This window comes from Neomonachus schauinslandi, chromosome 14 (assembly GCF_002201575.2).
Source record: "Neomonachus schauinslandi chromosome 14, ASM220157v2, whole genome shotgun sequence".
In the NCBI taxonomy this organism is placed as follows: Eukaryota; Metazoa; Chordata; class Mammalia; order Carnivora; family Phocidae; genus Neomonachus; species Neomonachus schauinslandi.
In genome coordinates this window covers 20076663-20095104 of record NC_058416.1, presented here as the reverse complement: position 1 = coordinate 20095104, position 18442 = coordinate 20076663, and the positions used below count along the sequence as shown (strand labels likewise).

General features: G+C 38.3%; 1 protein-coding gene across 1 annotated transcript in view; it reads right to left on the bottom strand.

The window, feature by feature from the left end:
• Positions 1–14580, bottom strand: part of CCDC68 (coiled-coil domain containing 68) — a 34812-nt gene extending 20232 nt beyond the window's left edge. Inside the window, exons 1-6 of the mRNA XM_021686374.1 lie at positions 14464–14580; positions 13252–13338; positions 9515–9655; positions 8207–8332; positions 6427–6555; positions 704–786 (exon numbers count right to left, since the gene is read on the bottom strand). Of these exons, the coding sequence (XP_021542049.1) occupies positions 704–786; positions 6427–6555; positions 8207–8332; positions 9515–9655; positions 13252–13338; positions 14464–14580 (683 nt within the window). The remainder of the gene's footprint in view (positions 1–703; positions 787–6426; positions 6556–8206; positions 8333–9514; positions 9656–13251; positions 13339–14463) is intronic.
• Between the last annotated feature and the right edge of the window lie 3862 nt (positions 14581–18442).

Below are 18442 nucleotides of genomic sequence, written 5' to 3'. Positions count from 1 at the left end.
GATGGATAAAAGAAGACCTCAAAATAGGCTTGACTTGGAACATTATATCAGAACCTATAATGACAGTGGCAGGTTTAGAATTAAAAGAGAAGGGAAGGGGGACAAAAGTGAGGAAATTTTATACGTTATAAGTTATTACATGATGTTGAGAGAATTTTTTCTGAAACCAGCTAAGTAATGCAGCAGTCGGGTGATAACCATGATCCAGGCCACCCCTGTACTCAGGGCTGTTAACAGCTTGTGAATCGTGAGTATTCGTAAGTAAGTCCAAAGAACTAAGAATGCATTCAGAGTAGTTCCTTCATTCTCTACAAAGTTGGGGAGCACCATAAAAGGATCTTACAGTTCCACTTGTGGGCTAGCCAATTTGATGCATGTTATAGCAGAGACCCTTTAACAAAATCAGAAGCATCAGGGGCAATGAAGCATCCTCTTTAGCACCCAGGGTCAACAGGGAACGGACAGGCTCATTCATTCTTCAGGAGGATTAACCCTGCCCCAGTTTCCCAGTACCTCCAGGGAACTCTCCCCAGTGGGAGGGAGGGGAGGTATGTGACTGTTAATATTAAGTAATCTCCCTTTGTCCTGCCCTTTCAGCCTTCCTGTCTCCTTGGAGGGCGCTAGCCTTCTGTCCATTGGCCAGTGGACCATCGGAGAGGAAAGGTATCAGGAACTGCTTTAGTAAGGAGGGAGATTTGCAAACCTTTTAGCATATGTAGCATTGGATTTGAGTTGCAGCAGCTTGTTTTCCAAAGACAGTTTTTTTTCTAGCAGTGTTTTCTTTTCCTAGAAGAAAATAAAATACAATTTTATTTATTTCTGTGCATGTGTGCATGTGTTTGCTAAGTCACTCTTGCAAACTGTTTGCAAAAGACACTTCTTACAATATTAGAAAATACGTTTTAAGCTAAAGAGCTCATTTCAGATGGTGCTGTTACAACCCACCCCAATGAGGCCTGGCCAGGCATTCTCCTGTGTGGTTTCCAAGTAGCTCAGGCACAGGTCCAGACTAGTTGTCTTCACTCCCCTCACTTGCCTGGAGAGGTTTTGCTCCTCCTCCAGCCACCTACTGAAGTATACCGTGCTCAGTCTAACTCCTGCCTCTCTCCATCCCACCCCGAATACAAACTGGCAGCTCATCTCTCTAGGCATTGGCTCTCCTCCATCCCACCTGCTTCTCCTACATTAGACCGAGTCACTGGTATCCAAAGACCCTATTGACCTTATACCCCTACCTGCTCACATGGCATCTGTCAGAAAGTAGCAAAGTAGTAAATGCCTTTTTAGTGAAGGATCAAGGCCACAGGCAATAAAGTCACTTCCTAGTTAGAATACAAGAGAAATTTTGATATGGAGAAAGAAAATATAAAGAAATACCTGAATGTCATTATTAAATTCTTTCCATTCAAAAATAAATAAATAAATAACAAGTCCACGAAAACCAAGTTGGGATGATTGTGGGTTGTTTTTTTTGTTTTGTTTTGTTTTTTAATATTCGATGGTAAGAATATTTGATGTTTTGACACTGTTTACAGGGCTGTTTAAAACCATTCCAGGGCACCTGGGTGGCTCAGTTGGTTAAGCAACTGCCTTCAGCTCAGGTCATGATCCTGGAGTCCCAGGATCAAGTCCCGAATTGGGCTCCCTGCTCAGCAGGGAGTCTTCTTCTCGCTCTCCCCCCCCCCCCCCCCCCACTCATGCTCGCTCTCTCTCAAAGAAATAAATAAATCTTAAAAAAAAAAATAAAACTATTCCTGCTGCAGTACTCATATGGGTAAAATACAAAATGCAGTGGGAATCTCTTTGGACATGGACTGACCTAGTTTTAAAACTGTGACTGTAACATGTTTTTTAAGAAAAATTAGCCAAAACTTGGAAAACAAAACCATATATGATTTTAATGTCATATTGGGTCATTGTTGAATAAGCAATTCTCATGGAGAATTTCTCTGTGTTTGACTCTATTGTTTATGATTTGATTAGAGCCCTGACTCTGTGAAGTTGCATGTTCATGTGCAGATTTCTGCCTGGTAGAAAAGATAATCCCTCAGGTTATGGTTTGATGGTCTTCAAAAATATTAACCAGCTTTGTATCTAATCTAGTAATCCGATCCTATATTCCTTTTTTCAAAATGCCTATAAATAACCAGTTTCTCAAAATCTATTTAAACCAGCTTTACCATCTTACTGCTTCCCTTATTAATGAATGAGTTGAGTAAAATATCAGACATGTATTCATTCTATATTTGTTTAAGTCGTGGTTTTTTAAGTCATGACTTTCCGAACATCCCTAAAATGGGGATAATATTACCTATATTGAAACGTTAGGATGGTTGGAGATATTATATGTGAAAGGCCCACATGCTTCTCTCGTACATATTAGGACCTTGATTTATAATAATTTGAAGGCGCCAAACACTCCCTATCTTAGGCGCTATTATTTTTTAAGTTTATATTAATTTTTTCAATTTTTTTCCTGTAGCATTCTTGTCACATATAGGAATTTCCCTTGTGTTCCCTAGCTGTGTTCAACTTATTTTTGAGGGATCACAGGTATGCCTTGTAAGCTTATTCTGATACTTGGATCATCAAAGAAACACAACACTGATAATATATTTTGACTTTGTAGGGAGGAAAATGGTGTTTAACATTCTTCTTAATGGGCTTACTCTCCATTAATGGATCTTCATAACCAGGGTTCAAGCAGACTGGACAACTGGACAAGTAAACATTCTGCCCTGGCCAAGGTTCCAGCATGGAGCCTGGGCTCTCAATGCTTCCTCTCTGACAACATGGAAAATCACACCATACTGGCCAGCCCTTTTTCTCAGGGACAGTGTCTTGTGGAAAAGGAAAGGAGTTCACAGCACCACCCAGTGGGCAATGCACTCTTCCCAAAACTGCTGCACTGGGGAGCTCAAGAGCTCCCTCGCCCTACTGATCAAAGTGGAGAAGACACCAATTTAAATAATTGCCATATGTTAACATCTAAATGATTTAGGAACCAAGTATATCATTTTTATCTGACACCAGAGAAGATCAGGGCATAATGGAAAGCATTTTGAACTGGTAACTGGAGGACAGTGGAATCGTTCCTTGTTCCCACTGCCCTTATTTATAAAATGGTGAACGAGGAACTAGGTGGTCTCAAAAGCACCTCTGAGCTCTAAAATTCTAACAGAGCTAAATCAATGACACCGGAAAACAAATATGATGCAACAGAACTGCACTGCTAGCAAAAGGAACATACACTGTATTAAAATGCACTTATTGGGCGTTTTTGCTGGCTTATCACTGTGTTTATGGAATTCATTCTCACTGCATTCCTGATTAAAGTGGGACAGATGGTGAAGGTTTTAAGTAATGTGTTCATTACCAGACCTCATACCACTAATGGCTATTTACTGGAGCAGTGGCTTGTTCAAGTGAGTAGAAAATGAATCCTTCTCTAGGGGCCACCGACTACCAGGACAATATTTATCAACCTCTGCGTGGGCGTTCATTTTTAATTTTCATTTCCTTTCTCAACGCATGTCTTTCTCCTACTAACACAAAAATCTAGAGTGCACCCTCCTCTCCTTCTGATACACACCCCCCACCTAAGGAACCCTTCATCACAGCCTTAAAAGTATTCTCAGTATTACCTTCTTTCTTTTTTTTTTTTTTTTAAAGATTTTATTTATTTATTTGAGACAGAGAGAATGAGAGACAGAGAGCATGAGAGGGAGGAGGGTCGGAGGGAGAAGCAGACTCCCCGCCGAGCAGGGAGCCCGATGTGGGACTCGATCCTGGGACTCCAGGATCATGACCTGAGCCGAAGGCAGTCGCTTAACCAACTGAGCCACCCAGGCGCCCTCAGTATTACCTTAAAACAAGAAGATGTTGCCAAGCTTTGTTTCTTATAGTTTAATTTATTTGCTTGTTTGTTTTACAGATATAACATCCCTTTAACCTAAATATGTTTTTAAAAAAACTCCTGCACAGTGCCCTTCCATCCATCCCCACCTACTTCCACCTTCCTGAGATTTCAATAGGCTCTACTCTAGGAAATTACTGAACTAAAATATTCAGGAAAGTTCCTGCAAGGCCATGAACCATGGGCATCCTGTCCACTTACTTGGTCACAGAGCACCTAAAGACAGTCCACCATTATGGGTCAATATCAAAATAAATGCAAAAAAACCAAAAGCAATAAAACAAAAAAGATAAATGCTAGGCTATCACTTCTCAAAAATGTCTGCCAATATCTAAGCCAGCCAACTTTATTCGGGGGTACATTCCCCTACCTTCAATATGGGTGTTTGCCTCCCTAGGAGAATGAATGAAGAGAGGTATGGGAAGTTCCTCGAGTCCCACAGAACCCAGATATCCTACATTGCAATCTCCACAAAGAGACTATACCTGGTTCATTTACAAACAGATATCTAGCCTCTAGCTCTGACTGGTACATGGTAAGTGCTCAAGTATTTGTTGAGTAAACAGTCAAATGAAGGTAACCCAGAATTCTGAGATGAACTCACATCCATTTCACAGGATTTCTAGGAAATAGAAATGATATTCCACAGCTGGCTATTAAACCTGACCCAGTGTGACTGGGTTTGGGTTTGAGGTGATCACAAATCTAAATTTAAATGAAAGCTGGTTAATCAGCCCTATTTGCATTCCAGAATTGTCTTCCTTTTCTAAATGCAAACATTCTTTGTGCTGAGTTTGAGAAACTATTTATTACAGGATAAATATTCTAATGTTAAAAAGTAGTCATCCAAATGTTATAGTTTGTTCAAAATATCCTAACCATAAACTGTCCCACTTCAGCAAACCAGCTGCTTGAGGACATTCTAGCCCAGCGATTCTGGCTCCAGTAAAACATTCAGTGACCCACTGCACAATACTATATATGTAGCTATATATTATTATTACTAGATTCAGTTAAATTTGGGCTTATTTAATTTTTGTGATTTCCTCATAGGACCTTCACTGACACTACAAATTCAACCAAATTCAGTGTTATAAATTATTGGGAAATATGTAAAAAATTAATCAAATTTCCTTTGGCAAGAAACCTGAATATTGAAATGTGATGCTTCTGAAGTGACATTTCTCAGATGGCATCAACTCAAGCAGACATAAAACGGAGTAAGGCTGAGGAGGGAAAAGGCAAATCAGGGAATTATTATAGTAAATATAAAAATTTATTGGGCAATATTTACCAGCAGTCAAAACCTATATTCTTTTTTTTTTTTTGAAGATTTTATTTTTAAGTAATCTCTACACACAATGTGAGGCTCGAACTCACAACCCTGTAATCAAGAGTGGCACGCTCTACTGAATGAGCCAGGCATCTAGGCACCTCCAAAGCCTATATTCTTATCTAGCCCAAATTCAGTTTCAGAGAGCCCAATTTTCTATTAGTTTGTTTTGCCACTAAAAACCCAGCATTCCTTGGTTTGCCTGTATTCTAAATTCTAAGGGATGCATTATTAAATTTATGGGCTCACCTTGTGCATATTTTTGGAGTGTCATTCAAAGGCACACGGCATAAAATTTTTAAGAATTTTTGCTCTGTCACAACTCTTTTCTAAATTGTCTCTTATGGAAGTTCCAATTCCTAGAGGATGTCTTTTCTTAATGTGAATTATATCGGTCCTAATGCAGCCATAGGTATTCACAATCCCAAAGTGAACTCGGGTGGCCAAAGAATGGATACTTCACTGACTCTAACGTAGAAATGCTATGATTACAGGGATCCACTGTATGATTACTAGTAATAGGTGGACTTTGTGATCATTCCCATTGTTTCCACTCACAGCCTCATCTGCTTCGCCTCTCTAAGCCATACATACACCAGAGAGAGAAAGGGACAGAGGATGATATGACTGCAGTATTTGTAGAGAGGTCAATCAGCGACCGTACAGATCATGTTAAGTGTATAAGGGAAGGAACTAATATTATTGAGTACTTTCTAAAGTCTTAGTTGTTGCCAAGGGTACTTACTTTCAATTAATATCTTATTTATTTTAGGGGTGCCTGGGTGGCTCAGTCGGTTGGGCATCCTGCTCTTGATTTTGGCTCAGGTCATGATCTCAGGGTCATGAAATCAAGCCCCACGTCGGGCTCCGTGCTTAGCAGGGAGTCTGCCTGAGATTGTTTCTCTCCCTTTCCCTCTGCTCCTCCCCTCCCCCTGCTCGCTCTAGCATGCATGCTCTCTCTCTAAAATATATATATTATTGTTGGCTAATTGAACATAATAAAAAAAACCTAATAAAATAAAATATACATATTATTATATAAATATATTTAATTATATAAACTTATAAGTTATATTTATACATATGTAATATTTATATATTTATTTTAGTGCTATTTTCTTTCATCCTCTCCCTAACCCTGTCTGGAAGAAATCCCTTTAAATCCCCAGGGGCTCACCCTTTCCATCCTCTGTACAAGGTTCTCCAGCTCTGTGATTTGATTATGTTTTTCTTCAAGCTTTTCAGCAACCTGATTCAGATTTTCAACATGTTGCTTCAATTGCTGTTCCTTTTCGAGTCTGTTAACCTTAGGTCAGAAAAATGATTATCAAACTCTTGCTTTTATTAAATTTATACAGCTATTCTCTCCCTCTATAATGTTGAGTAGCCAAAAAAAATTAATAATTCACACTTGATTCAAATTACTCTTTTGAATTAATGGGGGGCAACAAACTAAAGCAATGTAGAATTAATAATATGTTAGTATTATTCCTAGAATGTTTACATGTGTTACCATAAATCATGCTATCCCAACTGGTATAGGAGAGATGCTAATTTCAGAAAAGTGAAATTTTTGACTTTTTCTCAATGAAACTGAATTAGAACAAAAATGAAATCTTTTACTGTTCCAGTAAAAAACATTTCAGTTTTTTTTTAGTGTTTTATTTTTAATCAGAAAGTTTCATAAAAGCAGAATAATGATCCCCACTGTGTTGGGGGCTATTTCTCAGGCCTATAGCCTGAGTTGTACTAAAGACCATAGAAGTGAAGTCTACATCTGGCAGCCCATAGGCCACACTTGGGAGTGTCTCAACTGACTTTGACATGCATACACACACATCAGCATTTACATTTCATACAACTTGAGATTTACAGTAGAAAAAAGTGTCTAGCTCCCTTCCCTTGGAAACCCCAGCTGGGCATTCCTGCCAGGCAACTTCAGGCCGGGGCTGAGGCCCCTTTGCAGAACGTGCGTGCATTCCCTTCCCTACAGGCCAACCATTCACTCACACAGAGCACTCGGGTCCACACAAGCGGGCTCGCTTCATTCACTGAGGTTCTTAATCTGCACCCTCACATGCATGTGAGTTTCTGACCATCACCACCACATCCAGCAGCATGAAGGTGTATCACCTGCCCAGTGGATTTCCTACTGTGCTCCCCTGGGGACCTCGCAGAGGCCTAGGCACCCCACCCCAGCATCAGTGAGCTTCCCTATTTTGAGTTTTGATGAACATACACACACACACATTTTTTTTTCCTTTTCCAGTCCTAGAATACGCTTGGTGTACAACTGGTCCTAGAATGTACACTTCATGTTTAAAAACAAAACAAAAAAAGTATGGGTGTGTCCGCACGTGCGTATGTCTATGATATACACACACACATACATACACATGTATACATATTTATGTGTTTAAAATATTTTAATTTATATATTAAAATATGAAATATGCATTTTAAAATATAAAGGTACACATACGTTTTCTTTTTTTTAATTTGAAGAATATATTCTAGGGTCAAAACCATTTTGAAACCATTGATCTAGCCCAATTCTTTCATTGTAGAGACACGGAAATCCAACCCCAAAGAGGGAGAACGACTCTACCTAGGTCATCTAGTTAGTCAAAAGCAGAACCAGGAAAGGAGTCACTGGCCAGTGTCACCGGGACAGCCCCGATTTCCAGGCAGGGGGTACCGCCTCCTTCCACCGGTGTTCCACAGGGCTCTGGGCAACAGCGGGAACACAGCATCCGGGCAACGTCTGGGTGCCAGGCTAAGCAGGGGTGGGGAGAGACCGGCACCGAAGATGGGCACCCTGCCCTGTCCAAGGCTTGCCAGAGTCCCGGGGACATTGCTTATTTTACACCTAACCTCAAAAAGAGATTTGTGAACCAACACACATACACACACACTGGGGTGTTAGTTTTCCAATAGACAAGCTGCTAGCTTAGTACCTCGAGTAAGTGTTTACCATCCTCATGCTTCTTTCTAACTTCTTCAGACTGTGTTTGGTAGCTTTCAAATAATCTCTGGGCCACGTTTCTCAGAGCCTCTGCTCCTGCTTGTCTGCAAGCTTCCAGCTGGGAAAAGAGGTCATGAATGTTTCGACGTTTACAGCAAAAAGGGTTAAAGGCAGAACAGTTTGATAGGCGGTTGAAAACAGGCTGTAACTGTACCATTTGCATCCTCCTAGACAATAGATAGGAGAAAAGACACTATGATCTGGTTAAGAGGAAAATGTAAAATGAGAAATGCCCTATTTAGGGAAACTGTCATGCAGAAGGATTTGCACTGACCAGGCCAATCTAAAGCTCCAAAATCAATGGGCTACATTTATAAACTGCACCCTTCAAAGAGCTCCCAGTGCTTTATCGGCTTACACACTTATTTGTGTTTTATCATTGATGTCCACAACAGTCCTAAAAGATGTATTTTCCTAAAATAGCAGTGGGACAAGATGTGAGGATTAAGGGTGAGTGTCATGAATCTCTCAAGGGACTTAACCTAAAGAAATAATCAGGAATGGCCACAAAGATTTACCTACAGAGATATTCATTGCAGGACTGCATACATAACAAACCAAAAAAGGAAAAAGAAAAAGAAAATATAAAGCATCCAACAATAGATTAATTAAACAAAATAATGAGACATTTGACTTTGAGTGCTCTAATTAATATTTATTAAACATGAAAGACTTTAAAAAATTATTTAGTAAAAACACTTAACATGAGACGACCCTCTTAACACATTTTTAAGTGTAAGACACCGTATTAACTACCGGCACAACACAGCAGATCTCTAGAACTGATTCATCTTGCACAACTGAAACTTTATACCCGTTGAACTTGTGTAAAATCTTTTCAATAGTAAAGTAGTCTCCAAAATAAAACAGAATTAATTTATGAAATGGAAAAGCATTTCTCTACATAGGTGAACATACGTATGGATCTGTGGATGTATAATGATGTCTGTCTGTTTTTACACATCCATGAAACTATCTTATTGGCTCAAAAATACAAAATTAGATTTCTCCTAATAGGGGCACCTGGGTGGCTCAGTCAGTTAAGCGTCCAACTCTTGGTTTTGGCTCAGGTTATGATCTCAGGGTTGGGAGACTGAGCCCCATGTCAGGCTCTGCACTCAGCAGGGAGTCTGCTTGAGGTTCTGTCTCTCCCTTTCCTTCTGCCCCTTCCCACTCTCTCCCTAAAATAAATAAATAAAATCTAAAAAAAAAAAAAAGAAATTTCTCCTGATAGCCATACCTTGATTTTCAATACTTCATTTTCTTTGTTCATTTCTAAGATCTGCTGTTCTTTTCCTTTCATCCTTTCCATGAGCAGATCCAAACTGCAACAAGAGGGGTCCATTTCAGAATCAGAGCCATTTTGAATGTTTCGACAGTGCTGAAATGAAAAAACACAAAACTCAGCAACCTGACTATTCCTTTCCTCTACAAACTTTGACAACAGTAATTACCACTCACTATTACATATACCAAAAAAGATTCAGGTCAGCACAAATAAAATACATCTTTTGAATTTCAAGTATTAATAGGGAATTCTAGATGAAGCAGCTGACCTCTGTATTTGCTCAAATTTGATTAGATTCTTGTATCAAAAAAAGGTAGAGGTACATCTTTTATACTTTTTATATTTCCTATAGTTTTAAATTTACCATGAAGTCCTTTTTAGGAGATAAATAATATCCACAAGGCCAACTTTTTTCCTTTTTTACCTAAGTTGCAGACATAAGTGCATTTTGGTTACATTGTATTATAAACTAATATAATCAGACATAATAGTTACAAGACATAATATTCAATGTTCAATGATGTTTCACTGTAATCACCCCATATTAAATTTCCAGAGATGTCAGAACTGAATATTACTGCCAGTGTGACTCAATGTAAACTCTAGCCCACTGAAAATACACTTAGAGCATAAGATAAATCTCATCTGGAATCAAGGACACGCAGAAGTGGAAAGGAAATTTGAAATGATCTAACTCAACTACATCAATTTTACGATATGAAAAGTGAGGTACTGAGCCTGGGTTTATGCAGTAAGTGGGAGAGCTCTTGACACAGCCGCTTGAGTATCCATCCTATGCCTTCTGCTCTTCCAAATTATTTCAAGACAGACGAAGGAATTACACAATTCTACATACCCTACATGAAACAATTATAAAATAATAGCTTCTATTTAATAAGCATCTACCTACCTATGGGCCATGTAATCTTTTAGATGTTTTATCAACACCCCTTTGTCTGATTACTTAAAACACTAGAAGGCACTGTGACCATTATACAGAGAAGAAAACTGACGATGAGAGTGTTTCACTAATAAGCCTGAGGTTATACCTAAAATAACTACCAGAACCAGAATTAGAATCCAAGTCTGTTTAACAAAGCCAATACTCTTTTCAGTACAAAAGATGGGCTACATTTACAGAAATAAAAACAAAAAAACAAAAAAGAATATAGTGCATATAAATAATATAGTCACTATAATTCGGTCAGGGTTTTATTTACTCTACTCCAGACCCTACTATATACTCTCACTCTCTGTATATAGAAGTTATTTTGTTTTTTAATTTGTTAAAGGATACTTAATAGAAAGACTCTTATAGAAGGCAGATTGCTGGCAGCAATAGATAGCTACAAAGGTCATGGATTTGTGCGTCTTGAACTTTAATGTGCATATGAGTCATTTGATGACAGATCTGGTTAAATGCAGATTCTGATTCAAGAGGTCTGGGGTGGGGCTCTAGATGCCGCATTTCTTTCTTTTTTTTTTTTTTTTTAATTTTTTTTTTTTTTTTAGAGATTTTTTGGCAGAAAAGAATCAATTTTTATTAAAATTTTTTTCTTTTTTTTTTTTTTTAAGCCATAGAATAATACATATTGACATGGGAAAATGTGAGCAATGTACTTCTACATGAAATATGCAGGACATAAAACAATATATACAGTAATACCATTTTATGGAAAGAAACATAGCCATATATACAAAAGCATGCATAGGAAAAAAACTGAAGGACGTACATAGCAAATGTTAGTAACGGTTATCTCTAGAGAGTAGAATTAGAAGTGATTATACAATTTTTTTTTCCAGTAAATTTCACTGCCCTCCAAACAGTATCTGCTCCATGCTATTCTTTGCTGGATGCTGCATTTCTAAAGACCTCCCTGATACTGCTGTTACTCCCAGGACGGCAGCCCACACTTGGTGAGCAGCAAAGCCCGAGATCACGACGGCTAAATTCCTACATGGACATTGTTCAGATATTGCAGGGGAAGGGCAGGTACTTTAAGGCTGTTATATGTCTGCTAACCATCTGAGGTTTGAGATGACCAAGGCAGACACCAGCAACACAATTCCTCTCCATTCCTAAGAAGCCAGTCCTATCAAGGTCACCAACAACCTCCCCATTGTTAGATGCAGTGGTCAATGTTCAGCCCTCCATTTACTTGGCCCAGAGGCACCATTTGACACAGAGGCCTCTCCCCACTTTCTGAAACCCTTTCTCACTTGTCTTCAGTGACTCCCCTCTCTCCTGATTTTCCTTCTAATTCACTGGCTTCTTTCCCCAGTCTGCTCTGGTGATTCTTCTTCCTAAGTGTTGGATATCTCAGAACTCAATGCTCAAATTTTCTGTCATTTCTTTTGGGTTTTGAGATTTGTTTATTTATTTACGTATTTATTTTTGAGAGAGAGAGCTCCCACCCCTGTGGCGGGAGAGGCAGAAGGAGAGAATCCTCGCCTTCCCTCTGAGCCTAGAGCTGGAGGCGGGGCTCCATCTTAGGACCCATAAGATCATGACCTAACCCAAAACCAAGAGTCAGATGCTCAACTGACTGAGACACCCAGGTGCCCCGTCATTTCTATCCACACTCACATATTTGGTGATCTCGTCCAATTTCAGAACTTTAAATGCTATCCTTATGCCCCAAATCTCTGCCCTGTAGCCTGCACCTCCAAGCCCAGACCCTTCAACCCCAGAATCAGACATGCAGCACCCATGAGGAACCTCCACTTAGAGGTCTAATAAACAACTCCACAGAACCAAAATGGAATTTTTTATCTTTTTCACCATTCACAAATATTAACCTTTTTTTCTAGTTTCTGAGCACTTACTATAAGAAAATATTTGGAGCTGGGGCACCTGGGTGGCTCAGTCGGTTAAGTGTCTGCCTTCAGCTCAGGTCATGATCCCAGGGTCCTGGGATCGAGCCCCACATCGGGCTCCCTATTCAGCGGGGAGTTTGCTTCTCCCTCTGCCCCTCACCCCACCCCCCTCGTGCTCACGCTCTCTCTCTCTCTCTCAAATAAATGAATAAGATCTTAAAAAAAAAAAAGAAAGAAAATATTTGGAGCTAGTTGTGTTAGTTTGGGAGGCTGAGGATGATAAAGGGAACACTGTTTATGCCTCAGACCCTGTGATCTGCATGCTCTGTGGCCATACTATATAGTGGACAACACTGACATTGATGAGGTGCACCTGGCTCAGATGAGCTCTAACCTGCAGAATCCAGACAAGGCTAAGCGTAGATTGCTTGATGTCACGAATATAAGGCCAGTCGAAGGGGAGAGGGAAATTTAAGTTTATCAACTGTCTGATCACTTGACCCAGAAACCTAACAGCTTCAACTCTGTGAGCCTAAAAGGTGTACCTCCATCTGTCTTTGGGAAATGTTGCTGCCATATATCCTGGCTGGGCTGACATCTTTCCATATACTTTAGATAAGTAAGCCCCGTTTAAAATATTCAAGTAAGGTCTAGTCATTCCAATCTGAGCCTACTAATAACATCTGTGGTTAAATATTTCTTACATATGCCCATTAACATCTTTAGATACTGACAAAATATTTAACATTCATCATTCAAAGCTTCAAAGGAAAATTTAATAATTATATTAAAAAGTTATTTAAATAAGGTTTATACTGTTTTATGTTTATTTACTGAAGGAATAAAGTGGTACATTTTGATCCATTTATTACCTTTGTTTCTAGTTTGTGATGTGTACTGTTATGTCCTACTTCATCTTTAAAAATTTGATTTCGGATCTTTTCCAGAGTAGTTCGGATCTAGAAGAAAAAAAGATTTTATTTTTTTTCAAAGGCATTTAATGCCAAATATTTTTTTCCTTTATACCAGCTATAGTATACCTGATTTAACTGGAAAGTTAATACATAAATACTGATCTTAGATTTAAATCACTGCCTTTAACCTGACTTGCATTTAGGCTAATATGGTTTAGATTGCAGAAAATGAACATTTGGTCTTTATAATTCTTTCTCAGTCAAACCTAAAATATAACCTAAATGAATATTATACTACAAAATAATTACCGTTTAGTAATTAGTGTTTAATACTATTTAATTCTATTTTTCCTATGTAGTAATTTAGTACTGATTTACTATTTAGTAATTACTATAAAACAATCACTATTTAGTAATCACTACAAAATAATTACTAGCTAGTAATTACTAGAGAATAATTACTAGCTTGTAATTACTAGAGAATAATTAGTATTTAGTAATTACTACAGAATAATTACTAAGAGGAGATCATACAAATTTATGCAGGAAATATAAGCCCCATGTCTTAGTGACCTATGGAACTGCAAGACACTCAAAGATAAATTAATCGATCTGAATAAGTTACCAACTATCTCTGTCCAAATTTCTCTATCTGTTCAAAGAAACAGTTCCTAAGAATATATACTTTTGTCAGCCATTATCCCTGGATTCTCATAAGATTTCACATTTTTAATGAAGTAACATGCCAACATGGGTCACTGGGGAGAGCAACCCGGAATGTAAAAAGAAAGTGGGTAAGGAGAGACAGAAACTCAGAGAGACTCGTAAACATCTACTTGGGATCGCAGTATCAACACTCATGAAACCACTGAGAAATGATATAAAATGGTAGGAAGTACAGTGGTGAATGGTGTGGGGCAAATTAAGTGCTGATAGGTGTTCTGAACCCTTCTGGCCCATTATTCAAGTTTACTCCACATGTGGGAACAGAGGTTCATGTCCTCAAGAGAGGTTACTAAACATATGTTGAAATTTCAGCTGCTGGGATTGTCCTTTTACCAAATGTGTCCTCTCAGGTTCTATGGAGGGAGAAACAAAGCCCACCAAACCATATTAGATTGCATTTCAAAAAATCATGTCATGCTAATATGATTCCCAGCACCTGCATACCTTTCTCACATATTCGGTTTCTTCAATAACATGAGCTGGTGTGAACTCATGCAAGGCAGAATTATCTTCTCTTTTACCCATTGGGGGGACCTCTGTGGTCCCTGTTACTGTTGTCATTGTGAATTCTGGCTCTAGGGAAACATAAATCGATTAGACAAAACTAACTTCTTTGATGATACGATAATATGGCTCATAAACTAAAAGAAGTTCTGTATTAGCACTGTAATTAAATATAGTAGAAAGTATTATAAATTATTGATATCTGTATAGATCCAGAAATCCAGGAATTAATTTAATATAAAAACAGCACCAGCTGAAGCATTCACTGATTGGAAGCATAAAAATCAAATTATCTGAGAAGGAAAAATGTAAAATGTTTCTTTTTTACTCCACATCATATTGGACTGTAAAACCTCAAGACCAGAGACCACATCTTATTCATCTTTGTATTCTAGCACATTATAACTACTTAATAAATGACCGTGGAACTAAAACAATATATTATAGCAAAATCATATATATATATATATCACTTTACACTTTATCTAACTCTCAATAGCCTATAAAGGTCATCTACTGGAGAACTATTTGTAATAGAAAAATGTTGGGAAAAGCTGAAACACCCACAAAAAGAGGACTGGTTGAATAATCTACTGCTATGGGGTCTTCTCTAGGATGCATTATTCAATAAAAAAAACATGGTGCAGAAAAGGATATATAAAGGATCTATGGCATCATAATTTCTAAAAGAAGGGAGAGGTGGATAGAAGGGGAAAATCTATGATTTAAGTTTTGACACTGAACAACATTATTTTACCTCATTTTAAAATAAAACTAAATTAAAAAGAAAAAATGAAATCCTTCAAGATAAGAAATAAATAAAACAAATGACTATATCTTTATATCAAGTTGGTGACATAGCCACATGAATTATTTGAAGTGATTTTTAAAGCATTTGCCAGGGACTATTTATCCCAGGTGTGCTATGCCCTAGGAATAAAAAGAATTGCAAAACAATCTTAAACCATACTCACTAATAATATTGTTAATGGAAATGTTGGTGTTGCTATTTTGAAACTAGTATATGTGTACGTGCATACACATGCACTCACCCACAGAAATGCATGATGTAGAATAAAGCCACAAAGTCATTGTCTTAACATCATTAAGAACCAAGATTCTGAGAATAAAAGAAAAAGCTCCTACCATTAGAACAAAAAATGTTCTGTAAAAACCTTGCAATCCAAACTGAAATGATGAGTAGGAAATAATGATTTATCTTCCCTTAAAAATGTATATTCTAGGTCCAGCCACTCAAAAATTTAGAAATATAAGCAATTAACGCTCCTGGTGCCCAGACTGTGGTCTCAGTTTACCACTTTCCACTAAAAAGAAACCATGGCTTCTTGAGTGATTTAGGTCTGGGACAAGAAATGTACAAAGTAAGCTCAAGATATCTTGTTCTTCCAGAAGGAAAAAAGTGATCAAATGCTACTCAAATAAGACACAAAAGCCAGCATGATAGAAAAATGACTGTGAAGGATTGAAAAATATAAAGGATTTTGAAATTCCTGAAATCATGGTGAAGGAGAAAAACCACCACCACCAGCAACCATTATCATCCAACTCAATGGAGAGGCCACCATTGTACTAACATTAGTTCAGAAGAGGGAGTGAGGGGTCACCAACAAGCATTTATCTTGCCTTTCCTGTATGGATTATATTTCATGGTGACCAAATAGTTGATTCTTTTTTTCTAAAGAATTTCTGCTAATAAATCCAAGTGGATTGATAGAAGACCTACATTTTGTAACCCCTTATGAAGTAATGGATCTGAAACAACAGTCATCAACCAGTGCTAAAATCACTAGGTGAGAGGTTGATGTACTAACCTGGGGAACCTCACTAATCCATCTTGACGTAAGTAGAAAGAGACACCCAGACATTTTGTCCTCTAGATGTGGTACAGTCACAAGTAGAAAGCATCACCTACAAAGTATGCTTTAAAAAAAAAAAAAAAGTGAACTTGAATCTCATCAAGCCACTGTATCTAAGGACAGTAAGTATCTGGACAAGAGGAAAACGTTCAATGACCCTACAAGGGTTAAGGCTGCAATCAGCCAAACCCAAATTATGTGACATTTTATGGGACGAATAACTAGTTCCTTCCACCAACTATATGAAGAAAGATGGGAAGAAAAGAAGGAAAATTGCCACAAATGAAGAGTCTTAAGAAACATGACCAAATGCAATATAGGAATCTTCTTTGGCTCTTGATTCAAATAAACCAGTTACATAAAGACATTGTTGAGACAGCTGGGGAAACTTAAAGTCCGACTGGGTAACAAATGATGTTAAAGAGTCATTGTAATTTCGCTAGGTATGATATTAGAATTATGATTTTTTTAAAAAGATTTTATTTATTTATTTGACACAGAGACAGCGAGAGAGGGAACACAAGCAGGTGGAGTGGGAGAGGGAGAAGCAGGCTTCCCGCTGAGCAGGGAGCCGGATGTGGGGCTCGAGCCCAGGACCCTGGGATCATGACCTGAGCCGAAGGCAGATGCTTAATGACTGAGTCACCCAGGCACCCCTAGAATTATGATATTCTTTAGAAAGATCTTTTCCATTAGTCATACTTACTGAAATATTACATTTGGAATTGCTGTAGAATGCTCTAGCAGAGAGAAAAAATGGGGTGGGGTAAAAATGAATGAAGTTTGGCAAAATGCAAGGAATCACTGAAGCGGGTCGAGGGCACATGGTGTTCACTAGACTCCTCTATTTTGGTTCTGTTTGAAATTTCCCTAATAAATAGTAAAGAACTGAAAAAAATAAAATAAATAAAATGAAAAGCCCTGTGAGGTAGGATTATTCGTCTCAATTTACTGATAAAGAAGCCAAGACTCCCGTAGGTGATAACTTACCCAAGGTCACCGTAAAACTAAGAGCTGAAACTCAAGCCTTTGTCTTTTGGACGACAAGTTCAAGGGTGTTTCTATCACATTAAGGCTGGCTTCCCTAGTGAGAAAAAAACAACAAAAATATTTAAAATTTAGCAATGACCTCTGCTGGTAAAACACACAAAGAATTTTCATATTTGCTAGCATCACTTTAAAACTAGATAGCTAGGATATCTCTAGGCTAGGATAACTCTAAGTCCTGAATTTATCATTTAATCTTCAATGAAATTGACAGAGGACGCCAAGAATTTTCCATTTTATTGTAAATCCTCTTAGACAGCCACAGTGGCTTCTCTTTGTGTTGCCTGCAGTCGATTTGGCCGTTGCAACGCAAGTCAGCTTTCGCAGAATATGCTGCACGCACCTCTGCTACTTGGTCCTCTGAAGTCTCTTCCCGGATGAAGTCCTTGGTCCCAAACAGCATTTAAATGCAATTTGAAATAAAAGAAACACCCATAGAGACAAGAAGCAATGTGCTTGAAAACCAGAGGGGAATGTGAAGTTCAAGCTTGAGTGGTGGTCGGCAAACCATGGGAACCCAATCTGGCTTCCCACCTATTGCACAACCTATGAACAAACAATGGTTCTAACGTTTTTTAATGGTCCAACATGAACGTGCACGCACACACACACACACAAAACAAAAATCAAAACAAGTACTACATGAAAATGATATGAAGTTCAAATTTAGTGTTCATACATGAAGGTTTACTCTACAATAACCACAGCCATTCATTTACATGCTGTCTATGCTGTTTTTGCTTTATAACAGCAGAGTTGAGTGGCTGCGGCAGAGAAAATATGTGGCAAGCACTGTCTCAAATATTTACTACCTGGTCCTTTACACAAAAGGTTTGCTGACCCCTGGGTTAGGATGTAGCAGAGGGTGGGAGCAAAATCTGGGGGAAAATAGAGGCGAGCAGAACAATAAATTTGGTCTGAGTTCTGTTTTGTTCTCCAGTTCCATCCCCCACTGATCCACGGTCCCATTTGATTGATTTGCATTCTTTTTTTTT